Source organism: Idiotropiscis lumnitzeri, chromosome 12, assembly GCF_059441095.1.
Source record: "Idiotropiscis lumnitzeri isolate Australia: NSW breed Sydney's pygmy pipehorse chromosome 12, RoL_Ilum_1.0, whole genome shotgun sequence".
Classification (NCBI taxonomy): domain Eukaryota; kingdom Metazoa; phylum Chordata; class Actinopteri; order Syngnathiformes; family Syngnathidae; genus Idiotropiscis; species Idiotropiscis lumnitzeri.
In genome coordinates, this window is record NC_142402.1 from 7,066,918 (window position 1) to 7,084,859 (window position 17,942).

Consider the following 17,942-nt stretch of genomic DNA (forward strand, 5'->3'; position numbering starts at 1 on the left):
GCGTAGGAGTGGGTTGACACACTTTAGATTGTGCAGGTCGAACTCAGATTGTTCCGGAAGTCTGGACAATGGGTGGAAGATTCTACATGTTTCACAAGTCATCTGGGAGACATCCTTAAATTCAAACATCTCGTTTCGTCACTGCAATCAATCTGGCACACTTACTATTCCCAAGTTGACGCCCACGTCTTCATCCGGGAATTCCAGAGACTCCACAAGTCTGGACTGTCTGATCGTATGTCTTCCTGTTCCCACATCATCCCAGCACTTCGCCTGAGACACCTGCCGCAGCTGATGCAACACATGCAGACATTCAGCTCATCACACACAGTCTATCGTTACACTTCTAGTGGCAACTGGAACAAAACTATTCTGGGACAAAAATGTATCTGCCTACAAGGGTAATGATTGAACCCCCCCCCCCAAAAAAAAAGCATTGTTGAGCAGACCTAAGAGAAAAGCAATTTCTAGACAATAAAAGGGGCACAAGGTTGAAAGCGGATAGATTTCAGCAGAATAGAGAGCTGAGAATGAGAAGGCAAGCAAAGAGTGAGCAGAATGCAAAAAAAAAAAACACATGGAAGGTGATGTTTATTACCAGACGTCCTACTCACTCGGACGCCTTTTCCCTTCCCTCGTTTCAAACTAGATGTCAAGGAGATACAAACTCACTGACTCCTCTAATAGCACCTTGGTTAACATTTATTATTGATCAAATTTTAATAAACAGTATTTCACGTGATTTGTGGCTCGGGGGCTAACTGGATCCTCGTCAACTAATGTTTATTCAAATTCGGATCGTACTTTTTTTTTTATGCGTTACTTAAGAGTCTGCTGATTAACAGACAAACAGCACAGCCAGATGCCGGTTTTTAACCGAAACAAACAAATAAACAAACCTTCAATCAGTGGATAGCTTGAGATGTGGTGACTTTTAAAACAGAGTCAGACATACATTTTAACTGAAGCAATGTTTGGAAAAATTAGCCCCTTGCTATTATCATTTGCTTCAATGTTTCACCATGACTTTTATAAGCGTTTGAAGTTATACCCAACACAACACGTGACCGCCAATGTCGTTGTTCTATTTAGTTCTCGTTTGTTATCTATCGACAGAAAAATATGCGCATGCTTTAAAAACAAGGCCATTCATTTCTTTTAAAAAGAACATTTTCAAGTGCAGCTCTGTAGGGCAATCAATATAAGTATGTTTATTGCCCAGACTCTAGAATAATTCTTAAACTCACGTTGCCTCTTAAGTGTATTCTTTCTGCAATTCTGTGAAGATTGATTAGATCCTCGTTTCTCTTTGTGAAAGATTCTTGAGTAATCCTGCAGGTTTTCAGCATTGTCGCAATGATTTGTTGTATAATGCAAGGGAAATACAATACAAGATAATATAATTTTATTTATATTGCGCATTTCGGAACAACTGGAGCGGCAACAAAGTGCTTTCCATATGCCGTCATGTAAATTAGCAGGTAATTCGAACAAATTAAAACACAAACCCATTTAATATAATTTGATTTGGATTTGAATGTCATGTTTTATCGCACCCCAAATATTACGTCAATTCACTGGCACAGGCTGGAATATTCTATGAATGGAAAAAATGTTATATCATATTCCAGTTAACTAATTTGATGTAAAGGTTCATAGGAACACAGTTTTGAATTTTAATAGCATTAGAGTTCCACTTCATTTCATATCATAATTTAGTCCAAACTCACATGCTGCCTAAACATTTCTTTTTGTGCAAATACCTGTCAACAGGAAGAAAGCGAATTTTGCTAAAGATGATCTTGAACTAATAAAACGTTTGTTGTAGATATGGCTGTGATGTACAAAATATAGCATCTTGAAGCTAAACTGACTGTTTTCACAAACTGACCCGGCCATTTTATTGCAGTAAAAAACGACAACATACCGTGATCCAACGTTACTTGCTAGAGCTCTACAAAGAAGTCATGCAGAAAAGGGATATTACCAGTACCAGTGTTTTATGGCTCGTGTAGAGTTCTTGTAGAATCTGATCCACGATGGAGTTGGTTAAATAGGAGACTACGGACAACTTCACATCCCTGAGACATAGAGAAGTGGTGAAATAGTGCTTGTTGAGGTGATTCTTTGTCACAACACTTTTCACAAGGGCTTATCCTTACTCGAGGGCTCGGTTAATATCCTCGGACGCTCTCTCCATGAGGGCGTTGCGTATGGATGAGCGAGGGATCGAAACCTGCTCAGAGATGGACGAGAGAGGTGGGCTGAGTCTCTCGGCAGCTGAGCAGGACATGGGACACAACTCACGGCACAGGGACACCATTGAATCCACGACCACCTGTGAACAAATTGTGCATCAGACACTGGAAGTTTACATTTACCGTCGTCTCACCACTAAGATGTGTATAAATACAAAACATCTGAGTATGTCAAGATGTCAGAAAATGTCCACAACTTTTCGTGTGACAACATAAAATAAATTATATAAAAAAAATCCCAATTATGAATCCCAATGGGACACAATAGGAGTAAACTCATTCTTGAGTAAAAAATAAATGCAGAGGCACATGTTGAAGGGGTCTTTTTTTAAATGCAACTGCTTATATCACAAATGACACATCTGGTATTTATTATATTTTATGGCTACATCTCACAGGAAGTTTACCTGCAGCTCTTTGTCAGCAGCCCTTGCTAGTTCCCCGGCCAGAGTATCCAGTCGTTGTCTGACTGGCCCATCCACGGACAGCACATGAGCCAGCTCACATAAGGAAGGATACAGCTAACACGTACAAGCCACAGAGAAGAGGTGACAATCAATAATGGCATAAAAATACAATTGTGAGAGCAGGTGCACAATGTAAAATCCAATCCATCTCAGTCCCATACACTTAGGGCCTATTTTTAATGGGAAGAGATACACAATAATATGTTTTATGCGCTCCCACTCTTCTAAAAATAGCATTCCGAATAATATTGTGTTTGTGGAATACACATTAAGCAGACAAATCCAACCATCTCATTTTAATCCATCTCAGAGGGCGGCCATTTTGTCTTGTAATGCCACCAGCTGTTGACTGAAAATGATATCACAGTGTCTTAGGGCTCAGGTAACAAGCCCTCATCTGTTTCTGAGTTTGGTCATGTGACTTTAGTAAGATAAGGCCTTAAGATAGGGGACTTCAATCCTGTTCTTCGACGTCCGCTGTCGTGCATGTTTTCCATCCCTCCCTGATGCAACACACCTGATTTAAACGTTCAGCTCATCAGCAAGCTCTGAAGGAGCCTAATAACGGTCCAGATTATTTGAATCAGGTGTGTTGTAGGCGCGAGAGCTGGAAAACATGCAGGATAACGGCACATGAGGACCGGAGTTCGACACCTGTGCCTTAGGCACTGTGAGGGCATCTTCAGTCAACAGCAAGACACAAATTACAAGACAAATGCACCGTGAGATGGATAAAAATGGGTGGACTTTTCTGCTTAATTCATATTCCACAAACGAAATAGTAATCAGAATACCATGTTCGGACAAGTGAGGGTTCATAGAATGTTTTGCAAAAGCATTTTGTGATTTAAATTCCACCTTAAAATATGGATCAATATGGCTTTGCTCTGCATCCATTCACGCTTTGCACTTCACACTTTGCAATTCAACAATATACTACAGAAGTTTTCATGACTGTTTTTTTTTTGTTGCTGTTGTTTACTAAAGCGGCTGTTGCGGGAAGAACAATAGCATTGATCATACCACACACACTAGTTGGCCATGTGCGTCCGAGCATGAGCAATCATGCCGGAAAAAGGCTCACCTCTTCCAACTGTGCTGGGGCGGGCCAAGGAAGTTTATCACACTTCAAACAGGCATTGGAATGCTCAATCTAGTTAAACGGTCTGAGGTTTAGGTATCAAACGGTCACAGCATGATACGGATTGCCAAGGGTAAGTGCTTCCGGCGGCTATCAAACACATTTAATAGGTGTGGACCCTGGGAAAAGGCTTCAAATTGAAAGATGTTCGTTTTCCACTTACAGCTTTGGAGTTTCTGGCTTCCTTAAGAATCTGTCTGGCTGTTTGGACCTCCTCTGCTTCCTCACAGCCTTTCAGGACACCAACTTGTTGTTGCACCCGCACGCACAAACGTTCCATCACCTACAAGACACACACACGCACATGAATAAACACATGGGTATTGATTTTTCCTCTGATCCCCAACCTTCTTTTTAGAGCCTGTACACAAATCCAGACACTGAAACAGACCTGTTCGGCTGTACTGGTGACGAGGCCCTGGTGCAGCCTAAGAGCTTGCTTTTGAGAGAAACGCTGTGTTTGGTTGTTTCTAAGCAGGGCACGCTGGATCTGTCATGAAACACACACAACAACGAACGCACACACGCAGGATAGCAGCTGTTTACAGAGTATAGCTTGTGACAGAAAAAGGCAATTTGCATGGTAATAAGGAAACTGAGGAGAACTTTGATCCTTGCAAATTAGTTGGATGCCTTTTCTCAGGTGGCTAAGTTAGCCGTCTAATGGAATTAAGTAATTGCAGATGGAATGAAAAGTTAACAGACTTGAAAACATAAGTCAAATATATATATATATTGCAAATTTTGAGTTTTATAGAAGAAATTATTCGCTCAAAGAGTATTGTTAGAGATATGGAAAATAAAGTTTACTGCTTAATGCCATTTAATTATAAATTAGACAGCACCCACTTTACAGCCCAAATGAATGCAGTTTAATTAATTAGCCTCTTTTCCACTAATTCAGTGAAGCAGAAATGTTGCCAAAGTTGTCGGAAAATGGTTAGGGCAGGATGAATAGTACATTTGAAAACTCATGGATGACAATGAATTAGGTTCAAGACTTTCTATACATTGTATTAACCATTAGAGAACCGCTTTTTATTACTGTGCTCTTAATTTTGGGCATCTGCGCCATGAACTTTACACTGGGTTGAGGCCAAATACAGGATGATTAGCACTCTGTCCGCATAAAGGTATGTCAGAACAATAATGACGATTCTTTATATTCTCTACATTATATAGCTGAATAACAACTCATTTGTGCAATTGACTAGCAATCAGTTCAGGGTGTACCCGGCCTACCGCCTAAAGACGGCTGGGATTAGCACCAGCATGCCTGTGACCCTCGTCGGTTGAGATAATTGATGCATGGATGGATTTGTTTTGATTTAAAGATGAGGAAAACCAGACATGCACCCAACACTGTCCTACACTTGAAAACTCTTGTTATTGTGGTTGAACACCAAAAGAATGTGTATTTTAATTCAGAACCTGAAAAAAAGTTTAAAAAAACGATACTTTTGAGAAATTCCAAATTTAAATATATATGAAGGACAATGATTAAATAATAATATATGTGTGTGAAGAATACTGCTGGGATAATTTATAGGCTTATTTTATGACACATTTTCTTTTGGTTTCTAAATCTTTTAGACTAAGTTTCAACATTAACGGCACAATATTTCAGGCTGAACAAGTAAGTGGCCGTTCAATGCACCCTTAAAAAATATATATAATAAATAAAATAGAATAATATAAAATCTATATATATATATATATATATAAAATTAATTAATTACAAATTAAGTAATGAGCAAGCCACTTCATTTGAGATATTTTCCATATAATTCATGGCATATATTGAAAGAAAGGAGTCTGAATAAGTCTGCATTGTCACAGTAGGGAAGGAAACTTTGATCCTAATTACTAAGGCAAAAACAAATTGAAGTCATTCATTTGACACGTCTCGCTTCAATCTCAAAAGGCAATGTGGTTATTCACAGCCTGCATTGTACATTTCAAATGTTTTTTTACTTACCTTGATCAGAGCTTGGTCGGTTTTCTCTGGGGCACTGCGGTACGCCTGTGTGGCATCGCTGAGGGGGAGGGGCATGTACTGCAGTGTAAAGTTGCTAAAAAGTTGAGAGATAGGAGACAAACATTTCACCACTAGAATATTTATAACAGCCTGTTGGAAAAAATTACTTCATTTAATTTAAGGACATCATAATGAAAAAACATATATAAACACACTAATGTGCAGGTCTGTGAAATATAGTGGCACTTCTAAATAAGTCCACAATATGTTGGTTGAACTTTTGATTTTTGAGAAACAATTTTCAATTATGTTGGAAATAATTCCTTTCAGAGTCAATCAACCTGCTGACGTACTCTGTCTCCACCTGGTAAGCGGCTGCACTGAGGCGGACAGAGTGAGGCTCCAGAGGACGGTCAAAACAGCGCAAAGGATTATTGGCTGCCCTCTCCCCTCACTGTCGGACATCTACACCGCCCGGTGCCTCAGCAGGGCTCTCAATATCGTCAAAGACAATACCCACCCAAACTCACACCTGTTCGACCTGATGCCCTCTGGCAGGCGCTACAGGTGCATCAAATCAAGGATCAATGGACTGAGAAAGAGTTTCTTTCCAAGAGCCATCTCCATTCTAAACTCTCACACACACACGACCACCCTTACCTTGCAGAACAGCAAAGCGATGTGTTTTTATATATCCTATTTCGTATTATTTTCCATCTCACTATTTATTCTCTTATTTATCTCATTTATATATTTAATTGAATTATTGTGGTATTGCACTGGAGAGGGGAGCTCTCTAATCTCGTTGCACACTTGAGTACAATGACAATAAAGGGATTTCTGATTCTGCACACCGAAAAGTTGACAATACTAATTTTGTTATACAAGCAGAAGTTAATTAGTCTATTGTATTATTATCCATTCATTCATTTTCTGTCCCACTAATCTTCTTTAACATCATGGGTAAACTGGAGCCCATTCCAGCTGAATCAAACAATGTCAAATCAATTGAGACTTCAGACATTGCCTTTTTGAGCTCAAGTTTACAAGCATATGGCAGCAAATCAGTTTGAGGCGAGTGCGCGAGGCAGACAGCAGTCTCCATCTTCACTCAGTGCACCCCGTTTTCAAACAGCCCTAATAGATGGTACTTAAATGCATGACACCACTCTCAGAATATCCCAAGAACAAAGTCCTTTGTTTGATGACAGCAGAGATAACCTAGCAGCATTTTCATCTGAGACAGGAAATGCACACCGACAAAGATAAAATGGTGCACTAAACAAAAATACTTTGACGCTGTTGCAGTCTCTTCTGCTTAGACTGTGCATTTGTTTCCTTCATGGCAACCTCTGGTGGATTTTGTTCTCTTACTACTATCGTCCTTTATTTCTGTCACAAAAAAGTAAAAAGCCTTTGGTAGACAAAACATACAAGCAGAATTATCCTAAAAAGATTACAAATGAAGTTTAGCATAGTATAGCACTAGTTTCGTGTCAAAAAGTACATTCTGTGCTCTATGCTGTATCCTGAAGTTAGTCCATATATTTACGTGTCCGTTAGCCACATTAGCTTATTAGCATTGGCCACAAGCCGTTCGCGTAACTTCTTATGAGCACATGTCATTGGCTATTTGCTTACTGTAGAGTCACCTAACCTAAAGATTGTTCCTCCTCGAGGGGGTGGAATTTATGTTAAAATGTTTCTAAATTATGTGTAATTAATTTTAAAGGCCACTAGATGGTAGGACAGGAAGATATGGGGCAGAATTGATCTCATTTAAAATCGGTTACATCCATCCAGCCATCCATTATCTGTACCGCTTGCCCTCACAAGGGTGGCAGCGGGTGCTTGTGCCTATCCCAGCTAGATTTGGGCAGTTGGCGGCGTTCACCCTGAACTGGTTGCCAACCAGCCAATCGCAGGGCACACGGACAACCATCCGCGCTCACACTCACACCTAAGGGGCAATTTTGAGTGTCCAATCAACCTGCCATGCATGTTTTTTTGTAATGTGGGAGGATACCGGAGTTGGCGTATGTGCAGCAGCAAACACCAAGCACGCACAGGAGCGAGAAAGATACTGTCCCCTCTGGAAACCGCGGTGCCTCACGCTGTGGGTGGCATTTGGCAAATAATTATAACATTTCTCATCATCTTGTAGCTTGCTTTCATTTGGTGTAAAAATATGAGCTTTGTACATCCACTGAAATGCTCCCACATACACCTTTGAACAAATAAAACGTCAAACTTCACATGTACATGTTTTGTTGCATCCCTGGAATGATGAAATATTGTGCAAGAGTAAACATCAAAGCATAATGATGACTAACTGCCTTTAAATGTGTGACTCATCTGCTTTACGGACGTATCCGGCATGCAAAATATGGCTGGTGTTATGTGTGTTATTGTGTTCATCTTACTGCTCCAATGCTCTTGCCACATCGTGGAATCCTGTCGCCGTGGTGTTGTTGCGATCCCATGTAACACTTCTGCGAGGGATCAAACCAATAAGGCAGCCACAGAGAGAGGAAGATGAGAATTATGGGACACATCGGTATATTCTCACTGTGAGAGAATTTGTGAATTTGTATTGCTGCATCAGTGCATTAGAAAGATCAACATCGCTTTATGCAAATTGCAATGAACTCATATCGCGGCATATGGTATGCATAAACAACTGCCATGCCTCTAATGAGCTTCTGTTACATGATCTTCCACCTACACTTGCACTTTCGCTACCTGATTTTTAATAAACCTGTCATTTTCAACTCCTCCTTTCCGTCTCTATGCCCTTGAAATTTAACCAGGAATAAACAAACTTGCACCATTTTTAGTCTCTCTATTTGGATGCCTTGAAAGCTGCCTGTCAATCACTCATCACATTTCAGAGTCCTTTTTGTTACTAATGCAACAATGTTGTTGTTGGTTTATGACTGAGTTATGTTCCTGCGACCCTAAAGTAACCCCCATCCAGAGGTGGAAAATCTATACGTCACTAACCTATGCTAATACAGTACATCATAATTACAGTCAATATTTATATGCAAAATATTTATGATGTTTAATGTGAGGCCACTCAATGACACAGCCTGTAGTATCCCGTCAACTCCTCAGACTGTCTTCTTGTTGGCACTGCAATGTCCCGACAGGTGTTTCGGCATCCTCCCACCACACACAGATAGCACTTCATGTCCCATTCCATCCTGTTTCTGCATCCATTCCTCAAAGGGCTTCTTGCCTTTACTTCCCCAATAAGAATGCGACTTCTATGTAAAGTTATAGTCGAAATTTACAATGTTGTTCTGCCATTGTCCTGTTGTTTTATTCATCATTTCTGTTCGTTTCTTTTTTGTCTCTGTCTGTCGCTTCTTCTTTTGTCGGGCTTTATTGCAATAAATATCACAAAATGAACAACCGCAGAAGGCGTATCCACAACTGCACAGAAATAACAAATGTTTCCAGTATAAAAAAGGCACACAGAGCCACCATTTTGTATGACCGTGCAGCTGAATATGCCAGGCTAAAAAAAAAAGGAAAAAAAGAAAAATCAAGGGCATGGGGATCCCAAGCCTTCATCAAAGCTCTCCATTTCCCTCTCTGAGAATTGCCTGACTGCCGAATCGCAACTTCTCATCTTCAGCATTGTTCACTCTTTGTCTCACTGCTCTGCCACTGAGGGCCTTCAACTCATCTCTTCAAATACTTTCAAACATAATAATGTTCTCTTTGACCTTATTCTTTCTTCTGCCCTCTAAAAACTTCCATAACGTAACTCCCATGTCCTCCAGGGAGCCTAATTTGCAAGGAAATCCCTCAATTTCGACCTTGGACTACACATTTGGGCTCTCACCTGAGTGTTGTATTAATTTGCAGGGCTTTGCTAAGCATCTTTGCTCCTGAATCCTCCAGGCCATTGCCACTCAAGTCCACTTTCCTTAGGCATGTGTTAGAGCCCAGCGCATTGACCAACATGGTGCCCCGTTGGCGTAGTTTCGAGTCAGCCAAAGAGAGAGAATGCAGGGCCTGGAGGATAAAAGCGAAAGAAAGGTGAAGTTAATCAAGCATAAAAAATGCAAGTGAGTGATACGTTGCATTTGTAATCGAATGAAGCTCTAAATTTCAGAGCAATGTCCCGACAAAAGCTCTGCGTGCACACAGAGTCTCCTACAGAGAAACAGTCCCAAAATAACGAAGAGCTTGGCTGTAATGCACTTCAGAGAGAAGAGGGATAAGCCATGAATATGTATTTTCGGTTAGAACATATTTCTCAGTCAAAGACACATGAGCTTGGGGCCAACATCCCTGTAGTAAATGTTTAAACAATATACTCGTCACTCAGGATATGAGGAGCAAAGCAGGCCGCCGGGAATAGGTGGGGGTTGTTCAAATAAGATGAGACCAGATGAATCATCTGTTGGGCCCACAGACAACACAGCTGCCATGCATGGTTGCATCTTGTATACACGTGGCAGGGGGATTATGTTTCACATCATACAGATGTGGACACAACTGTATAAACGACCACAAGGTCATACTTGTGGCCGTTTGAGCGCGTGGTTACAAAACGGAGTGAATTAGCGCAGTGCATTTTGATAGTGACGCCACTACGGATTTGTGTGCACGCGTGTGTGCAATATTACATAATCCAACTCACACACTCTTCCTCTTGCACCAAATGAACCAGTTTCTGCAGTATTTCATCCAGCACCCTGAGGAGGCAGTTGGGAAAAAAAAAGAGAAAAGGAAAACATGAATCATCCCCATTATCCTCACCATCTGCACGGCTCGTCTCTGACGACGTCCATACCTGCCCTTGATGTTGAAGTTCTTCCCCAGAATCAGGTGTTTGAGGGAGGGGTGTCTTGAGAATGCTGGGATGACAGCCTGCAAGTCAGAATCCAAGCCTGGAAAGATGTTTGGGTTTTTAAAGTAGTTATGTAAAAAAAAAAAAGACTGATTGGTGGGGAAAATCATGCTTCATACTGAACTTGTACGGGTGCAGCCCAAAACAATTGAATGCCATTAAAAACTTATTTAGTTTAGTAGTCAAATTATAACCATTTTATTGTCTCGAAAACATTTTCAGAGGGGCAGTTTCAAGTAAACAAAGTTAAACAAACTGAAATGAGCATTTCTTGTATTGAAAAACACGCGGCATTAAAAAGAAAAAGGCTTTAACAGCCTTCATGCAACGCCACTTGAGCTGCTAGCATTTTAGCATGTCGCAGAATAATCAAACGCACTGTTTGAGTTTAGGCCCGCTAACTACAAGAACCAAATAAAATATTTAGTAGTGCAGGTTTGTGAGAGGACCTAAAATGAAGACCACTCGAGAGGAAATAATTGAAATGATAAACTATATTAAATGTTCTCATCAATTTCAGTCAGTGTTCAGATTATTCACTTTTTAGATAATACTTTTGGTAACTTGGGACATAGCTCCTCACCGATGGTGCAAACTTCCCGACTACCTGTGGTCTGCTCAAACAGTCACTTCATTTAAATCGGGGCTGAAAACATGAATGTTTGAGGCAGCATGCTTGTGACTCTTTCGTTTATTCCTGTTTTAATTCCCATTTGCACGCTATTTTTAATTTATCTAGGCTGACACATGGTTTTAATCTAATCATTTTATCATGATTTTTGCTACATTTTCATATTCAGTTTCCTTTCGTTAATGCTTTTAAGGTTTTAAATACATTGTCTTGTATGTGAGATGTGCTATACAAATAAACCAGTTAGAAATATTAATCTTAAAATGAATTTGTGGTAAATATTAGTCAGCTAATTTAAGATGTCAGATAATTGTAACTGATTTCAAAAGCAGGACAAAGTGAAGCAGATCGATGTAGCGTAAACACGTCACATGATTTATAAAGATAGAGTTTATTTTAGCACAGTGTTGGTGATTGTTTTAATACTTTTATCAAAGCAACTGCTTGATAAAAAAAAAAAAAAAGTTACAAATATCTTGAAACAATTTCTCCTGTCACCTACGAGCTCTGGTAGTACGTCACCATTTTCAAGAGCGTAAACAATGACAGCACTACACATTATGTCAAGACAGATTATGTGTAGACCAAGCCAGGTAAACATTTCTGATGGAGTTAACCTAATCATTCCAGAATGTGACGAAACTTGGTTTATTTGTTCATTATGATGTTAATAATAATATTCCCTTTATTAGTCCCACAATGGGGAAATTCGAGATTCGAACCCAGGCCTCCTGGGGGGACTGGGTCCTGAACGCGGCGCCTTAGACCACTCGGCCATCCTGGCAGCCACCACGCCAAATCTAAAATAGCATAGAAATCGCACCAGCGGTTTGGGAGATATGGCATGTTGAGTTTTTCCATACCATATAGTTTTAGATTTTGAGTAAGTTAAGGTCACTTGACCTTATGATCTTTATTTTGACCTTGTATTTAACCTTGAAGACCATGTGACCTTGAGATAAATGTTCCTGAAATTCAATGCCCAAAATGTTAGCCAAAACGTTTTATAGGAGTAATGTATTTGTTTTCCACCCAAAAAAGGTAGACGGAGGCCACAACAGTTGCTTGTTCATCCCCAAAAGGCATATGCCTAGTATTGTTGGTGCGGCTCGACAGTGGTTTGTATTCTCGTCTAAAGCGAACCGCAGCAAAATCTGTTTGGAAGCAGACAGTGACAACCAGCAAAAGTGGGTCTCGGTCCGGATGTTTGATCCATATCAGGATTTACAAATGCATAAAAGGTTCCAACGAGTGTGGGTAACAAACCCTAGTCTGTTTAAAGTGAACAAAACAGTGCAGATGTCAAATTAATTAAGTGCTACTGTTGTCTGTTGAACATGCTCAAGAGTTTGAGGAAGTTTTAAATGTGCTTATGTTGTTTAAGCTAAGCGTTAAATAGCTAAATTTGATGTACAAAGGTGATTGAAGCTCTATCTGCACATATTCCTTCACTAGTGCATCTGGAGTACATCTTACCATTATCGGAGATATCTAAAGTCCCAACGCACGAAACTCTTGGAAAGAGCTCCTGAACAACCCCGGCACCTGCAGACCTCAACTGTCAGGGAAAGACAGAAAGATGTGGAACGTGATAGGATGGACATGAGCATCAATCAACAAGAACATGAATGAATCTAGCATTTGCAGCATCGGGTGACAGAAGCGCATATACCTCACAGGCGCTGATGTCCAACTGCAAATCGGTGATGTGGGGGTTATTCGATAGACCAAGGAAGAGAGCTCTGGAGGGACACATAGTTATTGCAGGATGAAACAGACAGAGCGGGTGGGGATTTTTACACTTGCAAATAAAAGTCACACATAAATGCAGCTTTTTTTTTATCAATTTAACAACCCATATACTGTAGCTCATCCACCCATTGGTTTTGCACCATTCTATACACAGCTAAAAAAAAAACAAAAAAAAACAACATACAACCAAGAGAAAAACAATATAATCAATAAGCCATTAACCATAGGATGTAGGGATGTAATGATTCACTCAAGCCTCGATTCGATTCGATTTTCATTCCCTAATATCAATCTTTTTTTTTTTTTTTTTTTCATTTATCTATTTTTTTTTATTTTTTTAAATTGCTGCCATACTTGTGTCGGTGCACTCGTGAGGTGCCGCAGCCATCCACAAAAGCAATTTGCATTTTTATTTAAAATGAAACCAAAAAGTACCCTCTATGCTAAATTGCACGGCTTCTGTGACACTACCTATAAATACTTAAGTAAATACATATAAACCTATTTCACTTTAATTGGGCACCAATCCATTTTTTTTTCATGTAGACGGGACTGAAACCACATGAATACCGTTAGGGAAAGGTACTGGGCTAAAGAAAACTAAAATAAACAAAAATTTAGTTTTCATTAAACTTTAATACAAAAGGTTTTGTTTTGCTCCTCTGGCATGCATAATATGACCTACACATATAAATGCGGTATGTTCCTGAATGATGCTCGTTTATCACCGCCGTGCTGCTATGAAAGGGAGATTTACATTGTATTAAGCAATTTGATCAAATGAGCCCACTTCCAGACTCCGTTGCTAACGCTAACATGGTTTAGCCACGAAACTACACTGCCCACGATGCTTCTGTTTTGCCTTACAGATGACCGGATTACAGATTATGTGCATGTGCGTGGCAGACAAGGAATTGAGCGTATGCAGATTTTTTGCAGCAGAGGCACGAGAGTGCGACTCTGGTTAACATGGCGTTGCAAATCAATAATTATGCATGCATAACTAAGCAGTTTAAATCGATATTCTATCAATTTTTCTCTACATCCCTAATAGAATGCACGTCATGCCCGTATCACAATGAGCGGCGAAACAAACTCATTCACAGGTGAATGCAAAACCGCCAAGGGCATGGGGAAGATTGTTTATTAAGTTATGTACAGTATAACGAAAAGTAGGAAGAGGTTTTAAGTGGCGAGCCCGCTTTTCCCATTTTGGCCGCAATCCATCACACACAGAATCATCTTATGTTTCAGCAGATTGGTATGTTTACTAAGCTCATTATGCTGTGTGAGTTTCCTTATTTACTTTGTGTGATAACAGCTGGCTGAACACCTAAACAGAGCATCCGTAATATTGAAGACTGCGTCTGTAGGGAAAGTCACTTTTCCTGCAACACATTTTGTGAAGTTGGCATACCAACGAGCACAGGAGTTTCCATCTGTGTCCTTAATTTAAATGCCAGCCCATTAACTTGTTATTAACTACCATATTTTTTGAAAGCTCATACGAGCTACAAGGATAAACGTTCACCCAAGTTGTGAATTTAAACTACCGTATATCCCTTGGTTCAGCTATTTTTGAGCTATAAACAATCAGACAGTAAATTTAAAATAAATTTTTTTTAGTGCAGAAATTTCAAACAAAGCACCTTTACTGCATCACGTAGATGAAATAGAACATTATCGGGGACTGAGTGGCCACGTGATTAAGAACAGTGGGACCGTTGTTCACACCTGCTGCCGTGCCCTTGAGCAAGGCACTTATTGTAAACTCAAGTGCTCCTCAGTTACACAATATAACCTTATTTATTTACAAATGTCCATTAACTTGTTATTAACTACCATATTTTTTGAAAGCTCATACGAGCTACAAGGATAAACGTTCACCCAAGTTGTGAATTTAAACTACCGTATATCCCTTGGTTCAGCTATTTTTGAGCTATAAACAATCAGACAGTAAATTTAAAATAAATTTTTTTTAGTGCAGAAATTTCAAACAAAGCACCTTTACTGCATCACGTAGATGAAATAGAACATTATCGGGGACTGAGTGGCCACGTGATTAAGAACAGTGGGACCGTTGTTCACACCTGCTGCCGTGCCCTTGAGCAAGGCACTTATTGTAAACTCAAGTGCTCCTCAGTTACACAATATAACCTTATTTATTTACAAATTTTTGACAACTGCAGGAGCTGTAACAAAGCCCTCTGCTTGAGGCTGTGCGCTATGATTTCACGGTTTAAATACAGAGGGAAATATTAACTTATATGCAAGTAAAAACAAGAAAGAAGATTTTATATGCATTTTATATACATTGTGTTGGGCACCATCATTTTGTGGCATTTATCCATCCCAATACACTGTAACATGCATACAATTTTAAAAAATTGAGAAGCGACAGTTTAGCTTTGTTTATAATCATGATACAATTAAAACCAGAAAATGTTCAGTCCTTGTGAGTCTGATCCGAAGGCATTCAATTAAATGGCGGCCAACAATTAATTAATTAGTTATTGGTTGTGCTAGAAGTTAATTCCATTATTTGGTTAGATGTAGATATACCCTGGTCTAGTGGCAATCACTTTCTATTTTTGTTCTGTTGCCAAGCTGCAAGGTTGTATTCCTTAAAATAAATCAGATGCACTACTACTACTACTACTGCTGCTGCTGCTGCGGATTTGCACAATTTCACATTATTTATTTGAATGGCATTACAGTCTTCACCTCACCTCAGCCAGTCAGGAGGAACCTTCATGGAGGCCAGGCTGACATGAGTCAGGCTGAATGCTGAGCTGAAGAATTGTCGGAAAGTTGGCAGAGAATCTCTTGCTTTCCTGGAAATGAAGCAGAAAGAAAAATGGGATGTTGGTAAGCGTAGAAAGCAAGACGATATCTGAGAGACAGATTTAAGGATAGATTCCAATCAGGCACTGATGGAGACATGAGAAAAATATACTACTGAATGCGGGAAGCTGATTGTTTAAGGCATAATTGATGAGGGATGTGACAGACAGTCAAAGCACAGCGGAGAGAAAATGGTGAGTTAGTCGGGATGAGAATTTCTGTCTGAACCAAAAGTTTAATGATCTCTCAGACTAATTGCCTACATCGTACCGTACACTGGCCTGTTAATCAAATTAGCGGAACGCACTTTATATCTGTGTTCTGTGGCCATCTGAGTCATGCGCAGAAGTAACGTAGACCACATTTGGCTTTGAACGGGAGACAATATCGGCTTTTATCACTTGCATTATTCAGATTTAAGAAGCTTACTTACAGCAAAACAGGAAAATGGCTTTATATCCTTTTCAACTGCTGCTAAGGTTATTTACTTGTATGCCCAAATTAGCGGGGAGGTATAAAACCGGCTTGGAATGATTATTTCTTTTCCACTTTCAGAAATTCTATTATTCATGTCCCTGGGAAGTGTGCGTGGCACACAGCACAGCAACTGTGTAATTAAAATCTGAAATGAACATCTTTGTAGATCCTTCAAAGCGCAATACATGAGAGTGCTTTGAGCATTCTTCCAGGTAACTCAACAAACATGGGTTGTTCACACCATTTGAGGCATTAAAAATATATGGAATCAAGAGGTTGAAAATAAAAACTGTGTAAACAGCTTAGTGAGAGAAGGTCAGTCTTCTACATTATAGTCCCGTCCTTATGGCTGACATAAGCTTGCACTGTGAGACAACAGCTCATCTTTGACCCATTTGAGTTAATTGGGACTGAGCCTATGAAACCTCGGCTGATATCACACAAGCGAATCCTGCATCAGTGGCTTTCTTACGACATACCCGCCAGCAGGCTGTGTCAGCAACATATTACCAAGCCTGTGTCACTGTTTATTGCTTCTCCTAAGTGACACAGCTGCAGCTTGCATGATGGGTGAGAGAGGGTACAAGGTGGCCTATTCCCTAGTCATGAGCCATGCTCTTATCAGCACACTTCAAGCTTTGAGGGCCTTTGTTGAATCAGAATATTGCAACAGTCTGACCAGCGGCAATGAGCCTGCATGTTGTTAACACCAATGAAAGCAGGACTAGTGTGAAAAGTAAGTGATGTAATATCTGTTCGGGGTTGTGTCAGTGGGGAAAGATGAGGGGGCAGAAACAACTTGATGTTAAAATAGAACTGCATTGTGACTCAGGCTGCCAGCAGCAAATAATACTAAACGTGTGTGCTTTGTACAGAAAAAACAAACAACCAAAAAAAAAAAAAAACAGAGAGTGAGTGTGTAGGTGTGCAAAATTGTGTCTTAAATATTATGTCTAAACTGGCAACGAAAGATCTGCCCGACCGAGGGTCTTGTTCATTTTAGTGTATTAAGAGGGTCGATGAGTTTTTCAAATGTGCTGTCCCAAATTTCAAACACAATGCTACACACAATGGACATGTTCATCTAAATCCAGCACAGTCACGATTAGTTAAATCCCAACAGCGCCAACTGTTGAAACTGGTGGGTCACCGCCTTGCTTCTTATACAATGTGTCAAAAGTATTAGCATGAGGATTTGCTGCACAATGACAAAACCTTTAGTTTGAACCCGCCAATTTTCCATGCAAGCTTTGAACATGTGACAGATTAATGTGCTTTGTCAAGCACGTGCCTCCTACTATACATTGGTTATACAAACACTCGGTTTCAGATTTTCCTTTTGCTTAGCTGGACTACATTTAGTTATATGTAGGACCAACATGAAAACCAGTAGTTGGTAGTTGGTGGGCAAAAAACAAGTAATTGTCTAGCTGTGAGAATATGGAGCTGTTGAATTACAATGGTCAACAGCAAATTCTTAAAAAATTAAAAATTAAAAAAGTGGGCGGGGAGTATCAAATAAGGAAC

The 17,942-nt window shown here is 39.9% G+C and overlaps 1 protein-coding gene across 8 annotated transcripts in view; it reads right to left on the reverse strand.

The window, feature by feature from the left end:
• The window catches only part of carmil3 (capping protein regulator and myosin 1 linker 3), a 77,454-nt gene that overhangs the window by 12,220 nt on the left and 47,292 nt on the right, over window positions 1–17,942 (reverse strand). For 7 of the 8 annotated variants that reach the window (XM_088311008.1, XM_088311004.1, XM_088311005.1 and 4 more), the window contains exons 16-29: window positions 15,824–15,928; window positions 13,015–13,084; window positions 12,819–12,900; window positions 10,655–10,751; window positions 10,502–10,556; window positions 9,698–9,870; window positions 8,268–8,336; window positions 5,845–5,938; window positions 4,258–4,356; window positions 4,030–4,149; window positions 2,666–2,779; window positions 2,163–2,338; window positions 1,988–2,081; window positions 166–291 (exon numbers count right to left, since the gene is read on the reverse strand). In XM_088311008.1, the coding sequence (XP_088167134.1) occupies window positions 166–291; window positions 1,988–2,081; window positions 2,163–2,338; window positions 2,666–2,779; window positions 4,030–4,149; window positions 4,258–4,356; window positions 5,845–5,938; window positions 8,268–8,336; window positions 9,698–9,870; window positions 10,502–10,556; window positions 10,655–10,751; window positions 12,819–12,900; window positions 13,015–13,084; window positions 15,824–15,928 (1,474 nt within the window). The remainder of the gene's footprint in view (window positions 1–165; window positions 292–1,987; window positions 2,082–2,162; window positions 2,339–2,665; window positions 2,780–4,029; window positions 4,150–4,257; window positions 4,357–5,844; window positions 5,939–8,267; window positions 8,337–9,697; window positions 9,871–10,501; window positions 10,557–10,654; window positions 10,752–12,818; window positions 12,901–13,014; window positions 13,085–15,823; window positions 15,929–17,942) is intronic. The other variant, XM_088311006.1, reaches the window with a different exon arrangement.